The 20,271-nt window shown below is 42.1% G+C and overlaps 2 protein-coding genes across 2 annotated transcripts; both read left to right on the top strand.

The window, feature by feature from the left end:
- The first annotated feature begins 184 nt into the window (after positions 1-184).
- On the top strand, positions 185-7,383 carry riok1 (RIO kinase 1 (yeast)). Its single transcript, XM_079219246.1, has 17 exons — positions 185-295; positions 1,510-1,702; positions 1,788-1,869; positions 3,082-3,151; positions 3,231-3,273; positions 3,727-3,819; positions 4,000-4,112; positions 4,239-4,319; positions 4,813-4,899; positions 5,080-5,217; positions 5,287-5,390; positions 5,573-5,679; positions 5,795-5,860; positions 5,931-6,047; positions 6,522-6,575; positions 6,964-7,089; positions 7,168-7,383. Exons 1-17 carry the CDS (start codon positions 243-245, stop codon positions 7,276-7,278), a joined length of 1,638 nt encoding a protein of 545 aa, XP_079075372.1. The 5' UTR covers positions 185-242; the 3' UTR covers positions 7,279-7,383.
- A 373-nt stretch (positions 7,384-7,756) lies between these two features.
- On the top strand, positions 7,757-16,346 carry LOC306734058 (inositol monophosphatase 1-like). The gene is made up of 9 exons (XM_079215388.1): positions 7,757-7,772; positions 11,369-11,452; positions 12,658-12,791; positions 12,988-13,092; positions 13,432-13,477; positions 13,946-14,054; positions 15,621-15,729; positions 15,834-15,985; positions 16,061-16,346. Exons 2-9 carry the CDS (start codon positions 11,390-11,392, stop codon positions 16,186-16,188), a joined length of 846 nt encoding a protein of 281 aa, XP_079071514.1. The 5' UTR covers positions 7,757-7,772; positions 11,369-11,389; the 3' UTR covers positions 16,189-16,346.
- Positions 16,347-20,271: the final 3,925 nt, after the last annotated feature.

The raw sequence follows: 20,271 nt of genomic DNA, 5'->3' as shown, positions 1-20,271 counted from the left end.
TAAGAGTATTATTTATTATCATTAGCATAATTATGATTACACTATACAAATAAGGTAGTATTACCTCGACAGGGCAGGACTGCAGTTCGCTAAAACTCCCTCGTCTCCCGCCGTAGTCACGTGTTCAGACTCGGAAGTGAACGTATCACGCCGCCGTGTGAGAAGCTGCTCCGACGAGGTTTGGATCAGTTTGGACTAGTTTGGCCCGGGTTTGGTTCGGTTTCGAGGTTCTGTGTGACGTCATGGCGGCCGTCAGCTGCGTACCTGAACAGTTTGAGGACGCAGAGGAGGACAGGTGAGTCTTTGTTTACTAAGATAAATGAGAGCTGACTTCTTGTTCTACCTTCTTGTTCTAACAGTAGAGCCTACCTGAATAACAAGAGAACAGTATAACCTACCTGTACAACACGAGAGCAGTAGAACCTACCTGTACAACAAGAGAGCAGTAGAACCAGCCTGTACAACATCAAGAGAACAGTAGAACCTACCTGTACAACAACAAGAGAACAGTAGAACCTACCTGTACAACATCAAGAGAACAGTAGAACCTACCTGTACAACAACAAGAGAACAGTAGAACCTACCTGTACAACATCAAGAGAACAGTAGAACCTACCTGTACAACATCAAGAGAACAGTAGAACCTACCTGTACAACAACAAGAGAACAGTAGAACCTACCTGTACATCAAGAGAACAGTAGAACCTACCTGTACATCAAGAGAACATTATAACCTACCTGTACAACAACAAGAGAACATTATAACCTACCTGTACAACAACAAGAGAACATTATAACCTACCTGTACAACATCAAGAGAACAGTAGAACCTACCTGTACAACAACAAGAGAACATTATAACCTACCTGTATAACAACAAGAGAACAGTAGAACCTAGCTCTACATCCAGGAGAGAACAGTAGAACCTACCTGTACATCCAGTAGAACCTACCTGTACATCCAGTAGAGAACAGTAGAACCTACCTGAACAGCCAGTAGAACCTACCTGTACATCCAGTCGAGAACAGTAGAACCTACCTGAACATCGAGTAGAGAACCATAGATGGGTGCTCGCACTGCTAGATTCATGGTTGTGAATGGTATTAATGGGGTTGAATGGGTATCTATGAGGTTGCATGGTATTAATGAGGTTGCATTATATTAATGAGGTTGCATGGTATTAATGAGGTTGCATGGTTTTAATGAGGTTGCATGGTTTTAATGAGGTTGCATTATATTAATGAGGTTGCATGGTATTAATGAGGTTGCATGGTTTTAATGAGGTTGCATGGTTTTAATGAGGTTGCATGGTATTAATGAGGTTGCATGGTATTAATGAGGTTGCATGGTTTTAATGAGGTTGCATGGTATTAATGAGGTTGCATGGTATTAATGAGGTTGCATGGTATTAATGAGGTTGAATGGGTATTAATTGTTAATTCCACATATATATTGGAGAGCCTCACATGAAGAATGAACACCTGATGTTTCTGAGGGTTCTCTCTGCAGTGACCAATCACATCTGCTGGCTGCAGCGCTTCAGATCAGTGATGTCACTCAGCCTTCATCAGACCCACAGCAGGAGGAATACGATGATGAGTATGAAGACGATGAAGATGATGAGGAGGAGGAGGAGTGGGAGTGGCGTTCAGCAGGAGGAGATCTTACCAAAAGATACAACAGGTCAACCGTCAGCTGTCAGGTCAGCCCCTCTGAGCGATGAGTCATGGTTCTGTTCTGGTACTGATACAGTCAGCTGACCTGATCTGTTTGTTTCCATTGGTCAGGCCAACAGACAGAATCCGTCCAATAAGACGCTGCCTCCGTCTGATAAAGCTCTGAGGAAGTATGAACACAAGATCAACCTGGGTAACCACACACACACACACACACACACACACACACACACACACACTTCAATGGTCATACTCAGTCCGCCAGGGATTCGAACCCTGAACCTCTGAATCAGCAGAGCAGACATTGACATGAGACCCTGAATGTTCTGCGGACTCGGACCACCAGCTGGAACCTGTAACCGGTCACCAGGGTTCTGGTTGTATAGAACATAACGAGACCCTTCCAGAACTCCTGTCAGAATCAGCTTCATTGGCCGTGTGTCTCTACACATACATGGACTCCGGTTTCACGTTGCTCTCAGCGTACATGAATACATGTTTTATACAATAACTATAAGAGACCTTAGAGACAGCAGAGTATCAGATGAGGAGTCTGTTGTTCACTAGAGAGTATTTCATCTTTATACTTTTAGCTCTAATGAGAGTATTTCATCTTTATACTTTTAGCTCTAATGAGAGTATTTCATCTTTATACTTTTAGCTCTGAGAGTATTTCATCTTTATACTTTTAGCTCTAATGAGAGTATTTCATCTTTATACTTTTAGCTCTGAGAGTATTTCATCTTTATACTTTTAGCTCTAATGAGAGTATTTCATCTTTATACTTTTAGCTCTAATGAGAGTATTTCATCTTTATACTCTAATGAGAGTATTTCATCTTTATACTTTATGCTCTAATGAGTGTATTTCATCTTTATACTTTATGCTCTAATGAGTGTATTTCATCTTTATACTTTTAGCTCTAATGAGAGTATTTCATCTTTATACTCTAATGAGAGTATTTCATCTTTATACTTTATGCTCTAATGAGTGTATTTCATCTTTATACTTTATGCTCTAATGAGTGTATTTCATCTTTATACTTTTAGCTCTGAGAGTATTTCATCTTTATACTTTGTGCTCTAATGAGAGTATTTCATCTTTATGCTTTATGCTCTAATGAGAGTATTTCATCTTTATACTTTATGCTCTAATGAGAGTATTTCATCTTTATACGTTATACTCTAATGAGAGTATTTCATCTTTATACTCTGAGTGTTTTTCATCTTTATACTTTCAGCTTCAGTAAGTGTTTTTCATCTTTATACTTTTAGCTTTAATGAGAGTATTTCATCTTTATACTTTATGCTCTAATGAGAGTATTTCATCTTTATACGTGGAAAAGATTAAAAGGTCTTCAATAATCAAACGTTTTGATTGACCAGTTTGTTTGTTGTCGTTTCAGATAAACTAAATTATGCCGACTCGGTGATCAACAAAGTGACGACGATGCAGAAACAGAAGGAAGCCGCCAAGTACGTGTGACCTCTGGTGTTGTGACCTCAGAGGTCTTGTGACCGTGTGACTAATAATCTGATTGGCTGTTCTCCTTAGGTACCGAGTGAAGGACAAAGCCGACCGAGCTACGGTGGAACAGGTGAGCTGCTGCTGCTCATGCAGATGCTTTTATTTTGAAAAGCCTCATTACCAATTCATCTCACTGGTAGTTTATTGATTACTTGAATGATTACATGAACCGGTAGAACAGGTTGTCTTCTGACCACAGGATCGGGGGTTTGATCCCACCTCCTTAGAACATGATGAAACCTCATGAAGGTTCCTCTCCTCCTCACTAGACCTACTTTACTTTAGAACATGATGAAACCTCATGAAGGTTCCTCTCCTCCTCACTAGACCTACTTTACTTTAGAACATGATGAAACCTCATGAAGGTTCCTCTCCTCCTCACTAGACCTACTTTACTTTAGAACATGATGAAACCTCATGAAGGTTCCTCTCCTCCTCACTAGACCTACTTTACTTTAGAACATGATGGAACCTCATGAAGGTTCCTCTCCTCATTGTGATCGTTGCTCTTCTTCTTCTGCAGGTTTTAGATCCTCGAACTCGAATGATTCTCTTTAAGATGTTAAGTCGAGGAGTCATCTGTGAAATTAATGGCTGCATCAGCACAGGGAAGGAGGTCAGATCAATACACTGATTTATACTCATCAATACACTGATAGATAGATAGATATATATATATATATATATATATATATATATATATATATATATATATATATATATATATATATATATATATATATATAAAAAAAAAATATATATATATATAAAAATAAATAAATATAATGTGTTTCAGGCTAACGTTTATCACGCCAGCACCTCTGCAGGAGAAAGCAGAGCCATCAAGATCTACAAGACCTCCATCCTGCTGTTCAAAGACCGGGACAAATACGTCAGTGGAGAGTTCAGGTAGAGAGACATAGAGAGAGCGAGTTTGGGTTGAGAGAGTGAGAGAGATCAGCAGACCGTTTATTAGCTGCTCTCAGTCATCATGAGGTTCTAGCTGTTTCAAGTTCTTCTTCTGTGGTTCTGCAGGTTCCGTCATGGTTACTGTAAAGGAAACCCCAGGAAGATGGTGAGAACCTGGGCAGAGAAGGAGATGAGGAACCTCATCAGGTCAGAACTGTTCTCCTGACACATAACCTTATCCGACCAGCTTATGAAACCCAGTAAAACCTCATCCAACAAGCTGATAGAACCCATTAGAACCTTTTCCGACCAGCTGATAGAACCCAGTAGAACCTTATCCAACCAGCTAATAGAACCCAGTACAACCTGAACCAGTATAACCTTATCCAACCAGCCAATAGAACCCAGTACAACCTGAACCAGTAGAACCTTATCCAACCAGCCAATAGAACCCAGTACAACCTGAACCAGTAGAACCTTTTCAGACCAGCTGACAGTATCCAGTAGAACCTAATCAGACCAGCTGATAGAACCCAGTAGAACCTGAACCAGTAGAACCTTATCCAACCAGCTCATATAACCCAGTAGAACCTGATCAGAACAGCTGATAGAACCCAGTAGAACCTTTTCCAACCAGCTCATAGAACCCAGTAGAACCTTATCCAACCAGCTCATAGAACTTACAATTTGTGGTTTTCAGGCTACAGACGGCAGGAATCCCGAGTCCAGAACCAAAGCTGCTCAGAAGTCACGTTCTGCTGATGAGCTTCATCGGAAAAGACGACATGTAAGAACCACAGACCCTGTACTGGTCTGTCCTGGTCCCTCCTGTACTGACCCGTTTACTGGTCCCTCCTGTATTGGTCTTTACTGGTCCCTCCTGTACTGGTCTTTACTGGTCCCTCTTGTACTGACCCGTTGTGTACTGGTCCCTCCTGTACTGACCCGTGTACTGGTCCCTCCTCAGGCCGGCTCCTCTGCTGAAGAACGCAGCGCTGTCGGAGTTGAAGGCCCGTGAGCTCTACCTGCAGGTTCTGCAGAACATGAGGAAGATGTTCCAGGAGGCTCGACTGGTCCACGCTGACCTCAGCGAGTTCAACATGCTGTAAGACACGCCCCCTACACACAACCCCTTCAAAATAAAAGCCTCTAAAACTCACCAGCCTGTCTGTAGGTATCACGACGGAGACGCTTACATCATCGACGTGTCGCAGTCGGTGGAGCACGACCATCCTCACGCGCTGGAGTTCCTCAGGAAGGACTGCAGCAACGTCAACGGTGAGCCGGCGTTGAGTCGTCATTTATATATACTTCTATACAATCAGGAGTCGCCCCCTGGTGGTCAGGAGAGATAATGCAGCTTTAACACATGAAACATAGACTTCTATACAACCTGAGGAGTTTGCTCTGAACTGTACCAGCAGGTTCAGATCTGTCAGCTGATCTGATTGTTTTTCCAGAGTTCTTCATGAAGCGAGGCGTCGCGGTGATGACGGTCAGAGAGCTGTTTGACTTCATCACCGACCCGTCGATCACCTGCCACAACATCGACCAATACCTGGAGAAGGTCTGAACCCTCCCTGGAAAAAACTATATTCATGAAAACATGCTCAAAACAAACAAGTAAAAAACACTAGAAACAAGATCTAAATATTTGTATTATTCTGCCGTTGGTCGTCCAGGCGATGGTGATCTCGGCTGAGCGGACGTCGGAGCAGCGGTCGGATCAGGACGGAGTGGACGAGGAGGTGACGGAGAGCACCACCATGCTCATGTCCAGCTGGTAACGACCTCTGACCTCTTACCTCTGACCCTCAGGTGTTCATGAAGGCCTACATCCCCCGCACTCTGACAGAGGTGAGTCACTACGAGCGAGACGTCGACCTGATGAGGACGAAGGAGGAGGAGTCGGCCTTCTGTGGACACGACGACAACGTAAGAGACACGAGACGGACGAGTAACGCACTGGAGAGGAATGATAAAATAACCAAATGAATAAATATGCAGGCAGAGACGCGTCGTCAAGTTGGATCCTTAAAATGGAAACACGTTTGGTATTATTTTCGTTGACACGCCTTTATAAGATTCAGTTCAATTACATTGGTTTCTATAGTCCAAAATCACAAACTCTCCTCAGAGGGCTTTACCAGAGGACAATAGATGTCATGTGACCAGAAGGACAACATAACAATAGTTATAACACATTCAATGTATATGACATAATGATTCATATGACAGTAGTAGCATGATGAAGAGGTTCTAACACATTGAATTACCTGTGTGTCTGTGTTACCTGTGTTAGTACCTGTAGTACCTGTGTTAGTACCTGTAGTACCTGTGTTAGTACCTGTAGTACCTGTGTTAGTACCTGTAGTTCCGGTTAACAACATGAGTGTTTGTATTGGTCAGGTTCTGTACCAGACGCTGACCGGACTGAGGAAGGATCTGTCTGGAGTTCAAACGGTACGACCACCTCTCACTGACTGATGGTAGTGTTAGCTTAGCTTCATATTGCACATTTAGATAAGGTCTTATTTACCTCACCTGCAGAGAAAACCACACGGGGAACGTTTGCAAAAACCAAATGAAACAAGGAAAAAAGTTGAAGAGCTGCAGTGTATTAAATATAAATTAATAAATTCTAATCCTGTTCTGAATTTGGTTTTGAAATTCTACGAATGTTTTAGAAGCAATTATTTGGTCATGAAGAAGAGCAGAATATTGATCGCTTCAATACTACTCGTCATTCATACTGGTGGGAGGAGCGACCATGTGATATATCCATTTGAAGGAAACCCGTCTTCAGGCTCATGGTTCTAGAGCAACAGCTTCACTGTGTTTGATCCTCCAGGTTCCTGCTCTGCTGGAGGAAGACCAGTCTTCATCCTCGGAAGAGGAGGACGACGAGGAGGATGATGAAGAAGAAGAAAAAGGTGTTCAGCAGGAGCAGAGTGAGGAAGCCCAGGTGGACAAAAAGGTATTGAACTCTGTTTATAAGGGAGAAGCGGTCCGTAAGACAGAGTTTGTCTCCTGATGATTTCATTGGTTCTTTCAGGAGAAGAAGAAGATGGTGAAAGAAGCTCAGAGAGAAAAAAGAACGCAGAAAGTTCCAAAACACGTGAAGAAGAGGAAAGAGAAAGTGTCCAAGATGAAGAAGGGCAAATGAAGACACGTCTGTCTGGACCCCCGTGTATCTGACCCCATGACCCTTCCGCAGCACAACAAACAGACTTTAAACTTCACAAACTGTTTGCAGTGAAACTTTTAATAAAATGTTTTATCATCAAGTGTGTGTCAGTCAGCTGCACCTCATGTATCCTCCTTCCTGTGTGAGAGGGGGGGAGAACGTGCAGAAGGACCACCTCTATATTTCAAATATTATTTCCGTGAGGTCTCCTGTTATTTGAGACACATGCAGATATTTGTTATCTCTCACGTTCCTAGAGAGACTTCATTAGGTAATAAAACTCAAGACCGATGTAACAAAATTATATTAATACAATATTAAAATAACATTTTCAGCTGTAGATAATGGTTTTGATAGTGTGCGTGTGCGCGCGTGCGCTGCAGGAGGCAGCAGCGCTCTGCTTCATGAGGAAGTAGAACAAGAAACCCGGAAGTTTGCGCAGCCGCAGACCCTCCGCGCATCCTCAGCAGACGGTAAGCAGGGCAGACTGTAATGTTGTTTATGGGATGTTTTCATGCTGGCTCTTCCTTTATGTCCTACGTCACGGAGCTTTAGCTCTCCTTCCGGTCCTGTGTTTGTCCTCCGTCTCCAGACCAGTTCAGAGGCTGCGGTCGAATAGTCCATTTCGGTTAGGAATCTTCTTAACTGAGTGAAATGACCCGGAAGTACCCAAGTGGCCGCCATGATAAGTGCCGGTCGAATTGTCCAAACGCAAAGGAGCTTCAATGCTTCCTAACTTAGCTCCTTTAACATAGGAACCTCTGGGATAATGCCGACCCACAATTCCTTGCGGCGGCAACATTTAAAGTGACGTATCATTCGGCCGTTCACGAGAACAGACGATCATGACCGACAAACGCAGATCATGTAAAATTAACAGTTGCTATAATTTGGGAATACTTTCAATAATCTGTTAAATCGGCTGGAAAACTACAAACGTAACGTTGCTGAAAACTGCTGTAAAGTGATCAAACTGACGTATTTGATATTCTCTCTGGTGTTGAACTGCAGCGTCAGCCCTCACTCTTATTTGACTTCAGTTACAGAAGCTTTAATGAAAGAGTTAAACTGGACGAGCTCTTCAGTCTGAGTCGTGTTTCTGATTATCATCTTTTTAATCAACTATTGTCACTTTACAATAAAACATCAAGTCAACAGGAGTTGTCTGGTGTTTCATAAACTGTTGTCTGCATATTTGTATGATCAGATTATAAATCTGCATATAGATAAACCATAACAACAAAAAGGGATATGAGACACACAACATCGTTTGTGGGATAACGTCTTTAATTCAGCATGTTTGAAGCCATACAAAGACAGTTAGGTAATTATTTGACTATTCGACCGCAGCCAGAGACTGGTGTTTATAAGCCGCTTCATGTGTAAAGACAGCGGGAGAGCCCGGACCGCTTACGGTGTGACACTCCACCAGAGACAGCGGCCCGGACCGCTTCCGGTGTGACACTCCCACCAGAGACAGCGGCCCGGACCGCTTCCAGTGTGACACTCCCACCAGAGACAGCGGCCCGGACCGCTTCCGGTGTGACACTCCCACCAGAGACAGCGGCCCGGACCGCTTCCGGTGTGACACTCCCACCAGAGACAGCGGCCCGGACCGCTTCCGGTGTGACACTCCACCAGATTATTTTTTTTAATAAATATATATATATATATATATAAATAAAGGAGCTTTTAACAAAACGTTCACCAAATGTCAGTAACAACCCAAGTGATCAATAAATACCAAGAACACCAAACAATAAGCTCAGAAACTAAGTTATGTGTAATAAAATGAAATGACGGAAATAGTATTGAAAACGCTACGTATTTAATACTTAGTACAAAAGCCTTTGTTGGTTCAAGACGCCTCTTGTATACATATAATGCATATACATTACATATGTATATTGCATAATACTAAATATGCATATTACAATTTGCATATGCACGTACACACACGTGTATGTATCAGAGGTGTCAAGTAATGAAGTACAAATACTTTGTTACTTTACCAGGGCTCTCAAGTTTTTAAGACAGGTAAGAGTGACATATCCTCCCCCTCATCCTCCCTCCACCTCCCCCCGGCCACACCTCCGCCCATGCCGTATGCCCACAGACCAGCCCCCTTCCATCCCCATATTATTATTAGCTTTATTTTCATTGGTTGCTGGATTACATTTCACCCAGATACAGATACGTTTTTCTGATTGGCTATTTGTGTAGCCCATTTCTTTTTTGATTGGCTGATGAGTGGCACCTCGCGGCAGAACTCCAGGGGATTCGGGGGAGACGTGTTTGATTCCTCCATGGTGAGGGCAGCGCAACCAGGTCATGTTTGTGCGCTGCGGCACATTAAATAGCCTAGAGTTTTTTTTCAGCGTGAGAAATACGATGTGTGGCGGGAGGGCATGACTTAAGACCGAAATGCGTGACAATCCCGCTCAATGCGTGACACTTGAGAGCCCTGCTTTACTTAAGTAGAAATTTTGGGTATCTATACTTTACTGGAGCATTTATTTTTCAGCCGACTTTTTACTTCTACTCCTTACATTTTCACGCAACTATCTGTACTTTCTACTCCCTACATTTCAAAAATAGCCTCGTTACTATTTTATAGGCAACTAGTTATCATGTCTTCCGCTCCATGAAACGCATGTTAATGCTCAGTAGTACACATTCTTAACGTTCTGCCGTCCCGCGGGCGTCCTTTACTGTACACTGTACCCCCTATTTATAGTTCGGTATGAGTGCCACATGTTTCTGGAAACCTCTTCTACAAGATTCTTGTGATTCCAGCTATGTAACCCGTTTCAAGATCAGACCACCACAGCAGCTACAAACGAGACTTGTCAGACAACAAAACAAAATCCAGGCAACTCACCAATGACGCCTCATATTTATCCATAAATCCATAACATTCCAACAAAAACGGCGTTGTTGCGTCGTAAAGGTCCAATAAAAAAAATTTAAAAAAATCCCATGAAAGATTTAGTCCAAAACACGTGATTACATCCATAAATATCCACCAACTGGTGTTGCATCATTTCATATCAGCTGGAAGATATGAAAGAACGTTTTGTTTTTAGAAAAAGCAAGTTTGCAGTGTGCGCTTGCACACAGTGTTGGGGTAACGAGTTACAAAGTAACGCAATTACTTTTATAGGTAACGAAGTAAAGTAACGCACTACACTCAAAATATTGGTAACTACACTACTTTACTAGACCTCAGTAACGCTACAATCCTACGTTGTTTTGTGGATTTTAAAGTGAGGCATATTTCTTTGGTCAGACAGTGTGAACAGGGTTAATGTTCGTTCAAGTTAATGGCTGAGTTTTATATGCCATTGTGTTTTACATGTTTACAATACACTATGTGGAAAGGCTAAGAGATGCCCTTTATTGAACATTGAAAATAAAGTGATGAAAATTAACATACCTGAAATTCCAATTTACACAAAAACACAACCATTATCAAACAACTTAAATTCAAAGAGCCATCAACTGAATTAAATATCAAACGGCAGTGTCACGGGTTGTCCCTCTGGCCGGCAAGGGTGCGGCAGTGCAAAGAGCTGAAAACGGGCACAATCAGACGGTATAAATGAAAGTAAAGGTTTATTTTCCACCCCGTTGACAATTGCTTTAAATCAAAAAAGTCCATTAATAAAAACAAAGAGTCCCGGAGAAGAAAGTGGTTTCAAAACAATTGAAAAAATAAACTCAACACTGCAAAGTCCATGTGACGAGGTCCTCCTCTTAGTAGTCCTTTGAGCCCTTGCTCCTCCACAGTTGTCGGTCCTCTTGCTCGTCAGCTCCTTCCCTCCTTGTGCTCCCCTCTGGCCTAAAATTAACAAACATCTCTCAAATCATGTTTACACTCATGTATTGAAAGTAACCTTTGTACACAGTCTGGCAGTGACTTTGCGTTAGCTCTGTAAATGGTCTGCATTATTTTATAATATACCAAATCATTACATAACATGATTTAACTGGTAGAACATTATTGGCATTCATTGTTTAAGGGGTAGAACAGGTTCCTTCTCCACTGATGTAATTTCTCTCCTTTTAGAGAAGGAGCCATTCCTCCAAGATGGCCGATCTCTGGCAGAACGCTATGGATCATGCTGTCGCCCTCGCAAGAAGAGCCGGAGAGGTGTGTGTGTGTGTATGTCATCCCTTTTTAAAAAAGGACAACGAGGAGTATATATTTCATTTCATTTCATTTAGCTGATGCCACCAGGTTCTGGTATAGTGGAAATGTAAATGTATTGTCCAAAAAACAGGCTTCAACAATACTAACTTAAACAGAGAGGTTGGTAGGCGTACCAAAAAAACAAGAACAGGCTTACTCACACGGACAGCGGGACAAGCAGTAAGACACAGTTCACCTCACGGGACATCCAACAGGGGTAACAGCAGACAAACAGGGTTAAATACAAGAGGCACAGGTGGAAACAATGAGGGCAGCACAGGTGAAGGGAATACACAATCAGGGACAAGGCTGACAGACAATCACAGACAATCACAGGGGGAGGAAGTGCAGGAACACAGAGGACACACAAGGCAAGGACTTCACAATAAAACAGGAAACAAGACAAACCACATCACAGCAGACGCTTTTATCCAAAGTTACTTACAATAAGTGCATCAACCATGAGGACAAACTCAGAACTACAAGAATAAAGAAAGTACAATTTCTTCAACAAAGTTAAACCACAAAGTGCTATCAGTAAGAGACATTTAAGTGCTACTAAAGTGCTACCTTCCTTATTCAAGGTGTAGTGTGTGTATTGATCAGGTGGTGTGTGTATTGATCAGTGTATTGACCTGGCTCAACAAAGTCGAGCAAATGTCCTATTATCCAGCTTAAATTAGCGAGATGATTGACATCAGGCTAGCTGAAGCGGTCTCGTTAATTCTATCCAGACATAAGTCATCTGGATAAGTGCGCGTGCCTGTTTCTCTTCAGAAGGGATAATAATGGAGCACTGACACCATGATGCTCTAACAGTACAATGCCAAATAAACTCAGAGGAACCTCTTTTTATTTCTCTGCTGAGAAGCAGGAGATGAACATGAACGCATATGAGGAATTCATTAGAATGGGAGTGGCCATCTTATCCAGTCAATTTCAGTAAGCCTGCCCGGGAGCAGGTTTACATTTTTGGCTGTGTTGCTATGGTGATTTATCTAAGCTTGCTTCGAGGTGGTGTGTGTATTGATCAGGTGGTGGTGTGTGTATTGATCAGGTGGTGCGTGTATTGATCAGGTGGTGGTGTGTGTATTGATCAGGTGGTGGTGCGTGTATTGATCAGATGGTGGTGTGTGTATTGATCAGGTGGTGTGTGTATTGATCAGGTGGTGCGTGAGGCTCTGCAGGATGACAGGAAGGTGATGACGAAGAGTTCGTCGGTCGATCTGGTGACACAAACCGACCAGAAGGTGGAGCAACTCATCATCCAGTCAGTGAAGGAGAAATTCCCCACTCACAGGTGGGAAGCTCCGCCTCCCGCAGTGTTAAAGGGTTACCCCCCCCCCCCTCCCCCCCCCCCCACACACACACACACATACTAACCCAAGCTCGTAAATAAACGTATTACATGTACCGTGTATGTATAAACAACATGTTTTATTCACAGTAACAATAAGAGTTGTGTGTGTGTGTGTGTGTGTGTGTGTGTGTGTCAGCTTCATAGGGGAGGAGTCTGTCGCTGCAGGTGAAGCTTGTGACCTCACTAACGCTCCCACCTGGATCATCGACCCCATCGACGGGACGACAAACTTTGTTCACGCGTGAGTTTTCCCTATATCTTCATCATCTTCATCGTCGATGATGATGTCATACATCATGATCATGTATACCCATATATACTGTATGTATATATATACACGTGTATATATTATAACCGCACTAAACATGTCTTTGGTCATAACTCAAGACATCATATGACATATTAACACTAATGTCTAATGGCACAAAATGATGAAGTGATGACATTTTCAATGGAGATGGATGGAATGTGCCACTTGACTGGAGACAATTTATTTCTGGTTACTATTATTATTATTATTATTATTATTATTAATAAAAATGTATTACCTCCATTAAATTTATAATTGTCGCTTCCACAGATTTCCTTTTGTTGCTGTGTCCATTGGCTTTTCTGTCAACAAACAGGTGAATTCAACTAAACCAAGTCAAGACCTACTAACTATAGACCTGAACCAGTCCTAACTATAGACCTGAACCAGTCCTAACTATAGACCTGAACCAGTCCTAACTCTAAACCTGAACCAGTCCTAACTATAGACCTGAACCAGTCCTAACTATAGACCTGAACCAGTCCTAACTCTAAACCTGAACCAGTCCTAACTCTAAACCTGAACCAGTCCTAACTATAGACCTGAACCAGTCCTAACTATAGACCTGAACCAGTCCTAACTCTAAACCTGAACCAGTCCTAACTATAGACCTGAACCAGTCCTAACTATAGACCCGAACCAGTCCTAACTCTAAACCTGAACCAGTCCTAACTATAGACCTGAACCAGTCCTAACTATAGACCTGAACCAGTCCTAACTATAGACCTGAACCAGTCCTAACTGTACTATGTCCTCCCTCTTTCTGCCCTCCATCTCCTCTCAGATGGAGTTCGGTGTGGTCTTCAGTTGTTTGGAAGATAAGATGTACACAGCGAGGAGGGGCAAGGGGGCCTTTTGTAACGGAGTCCCACTGCAGGTTTCTGATCAGGAAGGTCCGTAATCAATAACACAACAATGAGCCATAAGGACGAGTCATATCTGGAAATCATATTTAACCCAGAGACTTTAATCAAAGGACACAACTGAAATCATGAAGACTTTTGTTTAACACCTCTTAACGTTCTGCCATCCCGCGGGCGTCCTTTACTGTACATTATATTGTTCACTGTGCCTCTTATTTATAGTTCGGTACGAGTTCGGTATGCAACCCGTTTCAAGATCAGACCACCACAGCAGCTACAAACAAGACTTTTGTCAGACAACAACAAACAAACAAACGATAGTAAAAGCCAGGCAACTCACCAATGACGCCTCATATTGATCCATTAATCCATAACATTCCAACAACAACGGCGTTGTTACGTCGTAAAGGTCCAATAAAAAAAATCCCATAAAAGATTTAGTTCAAAACACGTGATTACATCCATGAATATCCACGAACTGGCGTTGTATCATTTCATATCAGCTGGAAGATATGAAAGAATATATTTTTGTTTTTAGAAGAAAAGCAAGTTTGCATGAGAGCACAGTGGAAAACGACGCATCAAAATGACCGCTGAAACCTAACTTTTCCAATGAAACGTCACTTGAACCAATAGGAGCTTCATGTCCTGACTGACAGGCTACATTACCCAACCAGAAGCTACGTTGAAGAACAGAGTCAACCTCTGTCTCCTTACATGGATCAAGCCTGGCACGTCGTAGCCTGGCCCGTCGTGACAGGCGTTTCGTACAGCCAATGAAATTGCCTGAAAAACGAATACCAGGAAGAGGGGGGCAGATAATCACAACAGGCTTCAGCTTGATGAGAAGAGATTTCTTTGGCATTGAATTAGCATGAAAATGCATGTATTCTTCATTTTCTCTGTGTCAGCAATACTGGTAGTAAATATGAATAGTACCTCTATTAGTTTGCAAGACTTTAAGCCTTTTTAATAGGTATATAGTATATATATCATGAATATTTTCAGTCTCAAAATGGAAAAACGTCTAGACATTTCAATAGAAAAACATGTGTAAAATATTCATTTTCTGTAATATTGTTATCTACTTTTTACTTAGACTAGATAAGACTTCAGGCTATGGTCCCATTGTGTTTTCCAGTCCCATTTATAGTCATCTCCAGGCATCTATTTACAAAGAAATGTTCAGGCGGAAATAAAAACCTTATACTTTAGTGTGTTCAAACTTATATAACTCAGCAACACTTAAAGTGATTCTGACTATTAAGGGAAAAAAAGCTTCAGAGTGTTGCCTTTCAAAAGAGACGAAGACCATGCATTTACTCCAAATAATTCAAGTACAGCTTGCAATTTACTTTGGGTATACCTGGATAGGTGTTTTTCTGCTAATTTTACAGGAACGCTAAGAGGTTAAATGTGTAACCTCTCTGCAGTAACCGCTGGTTCCTGTTATGACCTTTTCTTGTTTATTCCTCTGTAACTCATCTCTTCATTAGATGTATCTAGTAGTAATCTGGTACAGAACCACCATGTGATGTCATGCTACTCTGATCCAATCAGAGGCCCTGATCTCACCGGTTTCTGTTTCCCTGTCAGACATCAAACAGTCGATCATCACCACGGAGTTTGGATCCAGCAGAGACCCTGAAGCTGTGGAGAAGATCTTCTCCAGCCTGAGAAGTATTCTCTGCATCCCTGTACACGGGTAATACTACTGATACTGCAGTAATGCTACTGATACTACGGTAATACTACTGATACTGCGGTAATACTACTGATACTGCAGTAATGCTACTGATATGCTTCCAGGGTGCGCGGTGCAGGAACTGCAGCCATCAACATGTGCCATGTGGCGGCCGGGTGTGTTGAGGCGTACTATGAGATTGGGATCCATGTGTGGGATATCGCTGCCGGCTCCCTGCTGGTCTCCGAGGCCGGAGGAGTCCTCATGGACGTTGAGGGTAAAGTCACATAGAGGCTCACTGCTTCTGCTGCTGGTTGAAATGAGCCGTTTGTCATTAACACCCTGTGTCCAGGAGGAGCCGTGGACCTGATGTCCAGGAGAGTGGTCGCTGCTAACAGCAGAACCATCGCGGAGAGGATCGTCCAAGAGATCCACAGCTTCAGTCCAGCCAGAGACGACGCTGCACCACCAGCAGTGTAGTCCACCTCCACCCTAACCCAGAGATGCTGCAGCACCACCAGCAGTCTACCCTAGCCCACCTCCACCCTAACCCACTGTGGAACCAACAACAGAGTTTATATGTGAGACAGATGTTCACTTTGTTAAGCTTGTGAGAAATAAAGTTTGTCATGAAAACAACCACGAAACAAGGTTTTCTGACTCTTGGACATCTTTTTTATATATACATATATATCTGTCACTTTGGGACGACAAATGTAAAATCACACTATGACTCTTTATGAATCACATTTCACTGACGCTTTTATCCAAAGCAACTTAAATTTTGTTCTATATACCGTTGACAATGCAGGGTTAGGTGTCATGCTCAAGGACACATCGATATGGACTAGCGGAGCCCGGGATCAAACCACTGATCTTCTGAATGAAAGACGGGCATGCTAACCACTGAGCCACAGTCACCCTCTATTTGTGCCATACACGACATACTATTCATGACATACTATATTCACAACATACTATGCATCAAGATTAAAGTGCTAGCACACAAGGATCGAGTAGAATTCCTGAAAGCAAAGGGAATATGCTTTGGATGTTTAACACGAGGACATCTTAGCAAAACATGCAAGAAGAGGATGGTGTGCACACAGTGCTCACAGAAACACCCAGATATCCTTCACATAGCGAGAGAAGCCAATACTAATATTTCATATAAAGTGGCGAGTGAGGACAGCAATTCAAAGGAAGAGGTCTCAGGAGCCCAGAACTCTGTTAAACAGGAAATAGTAAATTCTACTATGCTGGGACAGGAAACACAGAGTGCGTGCTATTGATTGTGCCAGTGAAGGGGAGATCCTGTAAAGGTGGAAGGTGTATAGAGACATATGCTTTTATGGATCCTGGAAGTACAGCTACGTTCTGTACAGACGGGCTTCGAAAGAGATTGAACATTAAAGGAAAACCGACTCAGATATTATTGACACTTTGGCTCAAGATAAACCTGGTGAGCAGAAGCTAGTCAACAGTCACATGCTCTCAGAACTGGAAGTGTGCGGCCTTGAGGACATAGGGTATGTCCAGCTACCCAAAGTCTTCACACACAGCAGTATCCCGGTTCAAAAGAAAGAATATAATTAATCCCCTTGGGGAAATTCTTCTCTGCATTTGACCCATCCTTGGTTGGGGGTCAATGGGCTGCCTGGTGGGGCTGTTGAGGGGTTGGGTGTCTTGCTCAAGGACATGAGACATGTGAACTATGGGGATCGAACCTGCTACCTTGTGGTAAGTTAAGGTGGACAAAATGCTACAAGAAGAGATGCAAATTCCACTTCAGCCGTCCATCTACTGGACTGACAGTACGACAGTTCTGAAATACATTGACAATCGTACGGCTCGCTTCAAAACCTTTGTGGCAAACAGGATTGATCTCATTCAAGAGGCTACCAAACCGTCACAGTGGAGATATGTCAGAACATCACAAAATCCTGCTGATCAAGCCACCAGGGGCAGGAAAGATAAGAGCTTCATAGAAGACGATATGTGGATAAAAGGACCACAGTTTCTGTTATGGCCAGAAAGTGAATGGCCACAGAGTGCTGACCCTGTGAACAAACTGCTTTTTTTGCAACAGTCACTTTTGGCTCAACGACGTTGTCTTGTGGCTTTCCGACGACTGAGCAAATTTCTTCCGGCCGGCGTCAATATCGAACGCGACTCCTTGCGACTGTGACGTCAACTGTTGTTGTCGATGATATTTTGTACATGCAAGACGTAGCCGCCGGCGCCACCATCGCCGCTGCTGCCGGCGTCGTCGTCCCCTGCTGGGTAAAGAAAGTGTCACCGCTTGCCTCCTTCTCACAACACAAATGATCCACGACAAAAAAGTAACGCCAAAGGCAGAATTAACTATTCAGGCGATCTTTAACGATCCAGCCAAAAACCCACATGAATTATTAGTTTCAATCACCTTTTCGACGACGAGAGTAGTCAGACAAACGTTTCTTTATTTGTATTATTCTGGACATTTAGGGCAGTAGGAACGGGCACATGTTCCACATAGAGGTTCTGAACAACCGGTGCATGCATTGTTTTTATTCTTTCCGCAAACTCGTCATGTCCTGCATTTCTATTTTCGCCGGTGCCGTATAAGATTTATATCTTATGTGTTTCTAAATTCCTTTGTTATAACTACGATGTTGACAAATTTTCCAAAAAAGGAAAACTCACGTTGAAATTATTGGATTTCTGTGTTTGTTATCGGGGAGCGGAGTTCCCGAAGCCGACATGAACATGTGAAATGATGTGTTGAACGTCATGGAGTAAAAAACTCTTTACAGTTCAGTGTCACTAATCCCTATTACTATAAATTATTATACTAATCAGACAACTAAAACAATTTTACCACAATTCAATCAGAATTAATATTTTTTTTTTTTAATGACTGAGTGGCTGTATTACGGTTCGTAGGCCTAGTGACCTCCGTGTCGCGGCCCGTCCCTTTTTCCTCACAGAGTTTGCTCGGTGCAGATACTTTTGTATAGGCGATCTGCTTACCTCTCTTTTGGGGGGACATATCGTTTACTGGGTTGGTCGTGACCTTGCAACTGCACTATTATGGCAGTTGGAGTTGGAGTTTTTTTTTCCGGTATTGATCTTAGTGGTGTTGGCGATAAGCGGCCTCTCGTTGTCCTCGGGGTCAAAATGACTCGTCTGTATGTATGTATGTATGTATGTATGTATGTATGTATGTACCCACGTACGAGTTTACATCTCCCCAAACCTAGCTCTTGTCCCGCGAGTCAAAATAACCCCCGTACGAGTGCATATATGTATGTATATCCCTCCCGTTTTCTTGGGGTCAAAAGTTCTGCTGGAAACTTGTTGATTTGTATTGCTATTTAACAAGTATTTTAAGAGTTATTCTGCTGAGAAGCACTGGTGTGTGCATTATCCAATAAACATAATAAAGAGTAAATAGTTATAAAATAATGAAGAAGTGATTACATTAAAAGCTGAGCAAAACTCATCTTGTGATTGTTGACGGGGTGAATTTGTATGAGATCTGACCGGAGGTCCAGCGGGGCTGTGTGCTGGTGACGCTGGTGTGATAGTGGAGGAGAAAATATGCCTTTTCTCTGGTTTATATACAGTTAAAGTGATTTATGGAGTTTCCTCATAACTGTGTGAAGAGGCCATAGAAGGGTTAAATGGTTCACAGCTGTCTTGTGTCGGATAGATGCGAAACGTTTTTTTCCCACTAAATTATAAAATGCTCTGGTTGAAATTTTGACTTTTGTGTTGTTAGGGTCGGTTTCGACCTAGTTATAAAAATAAGATTTGCTTGATTAGTTGTTGTTTGTTTGACCTTGCAAATCTATATTTTGTGTTATGACTTGTTCTGCTTTTCATTTTGTGTTTGTGTTAAAGTTCTATTGCTGAAAAAAATACTTTTTATCCTTTTTCTTGAAGTAAATATACATGGGTCAAAATTGATCCGTAACACCATAGATGTACTATAATTAATAATATTAAAATGAAAACATAAATGAAACTAATGTATTGAAGAGATGTGTTCTAATACCCCTCAGTAATAGTCAGGTAACACAACAACCTTTTATTTATTTATATGATTCTCTTGAGGTTCATTTTAACATTTCTTTAATTGAAATCAAGGTATCCTGACAAAGAAAAGGCCCAGATGCCCACACCAAGAATATTAAAATGCACAACAATATTTTCATGGATAAGGAAGCCTAGCAAGGTAACCAAGAGATGAGAAACAAATTGGATGATAGATAATTGTTTTTAGTGTATTTTACAGCTGATTTAAGACATGGGTCAAAACCGACCCATTAACACGATATGCTAACAGAAAGCTAACAGAAGAGGAAGGTCAACTCTTTGTTCTCACATGCTCTCATGCTGCTGCTTCATTAAGTAGTCCAGCTTTTCTTGGAGCCATGTATTGATGATTGATTGATTAATAAGTCTGATTCTTCCTTCAGTTCAGCTTTTCTTTACGTCTATTTTTGAGTTGTGAATGTTTCTCCTGTAAACGACTGTACAGACAATAATCATGTAAACTTATGATATTTTAGAAATTAA

The sequence above is a fragment of the Taurulus bubalis genome, assembly GCF_910589615.1.
Source record: "Taurulus bubalis genome assembly, chromosome: 1".
NCBI lineage: Eukaryota > Metazoa > Chordata > Actinopteri > Perciformes > Cottidae > Taurulus > Taurulus bubalis.
The sequence above is the reverse complement of the archived record's forward strand: the minus strand, read 5'-3'. Positions and strand labels throughout refer to the sequence as shown.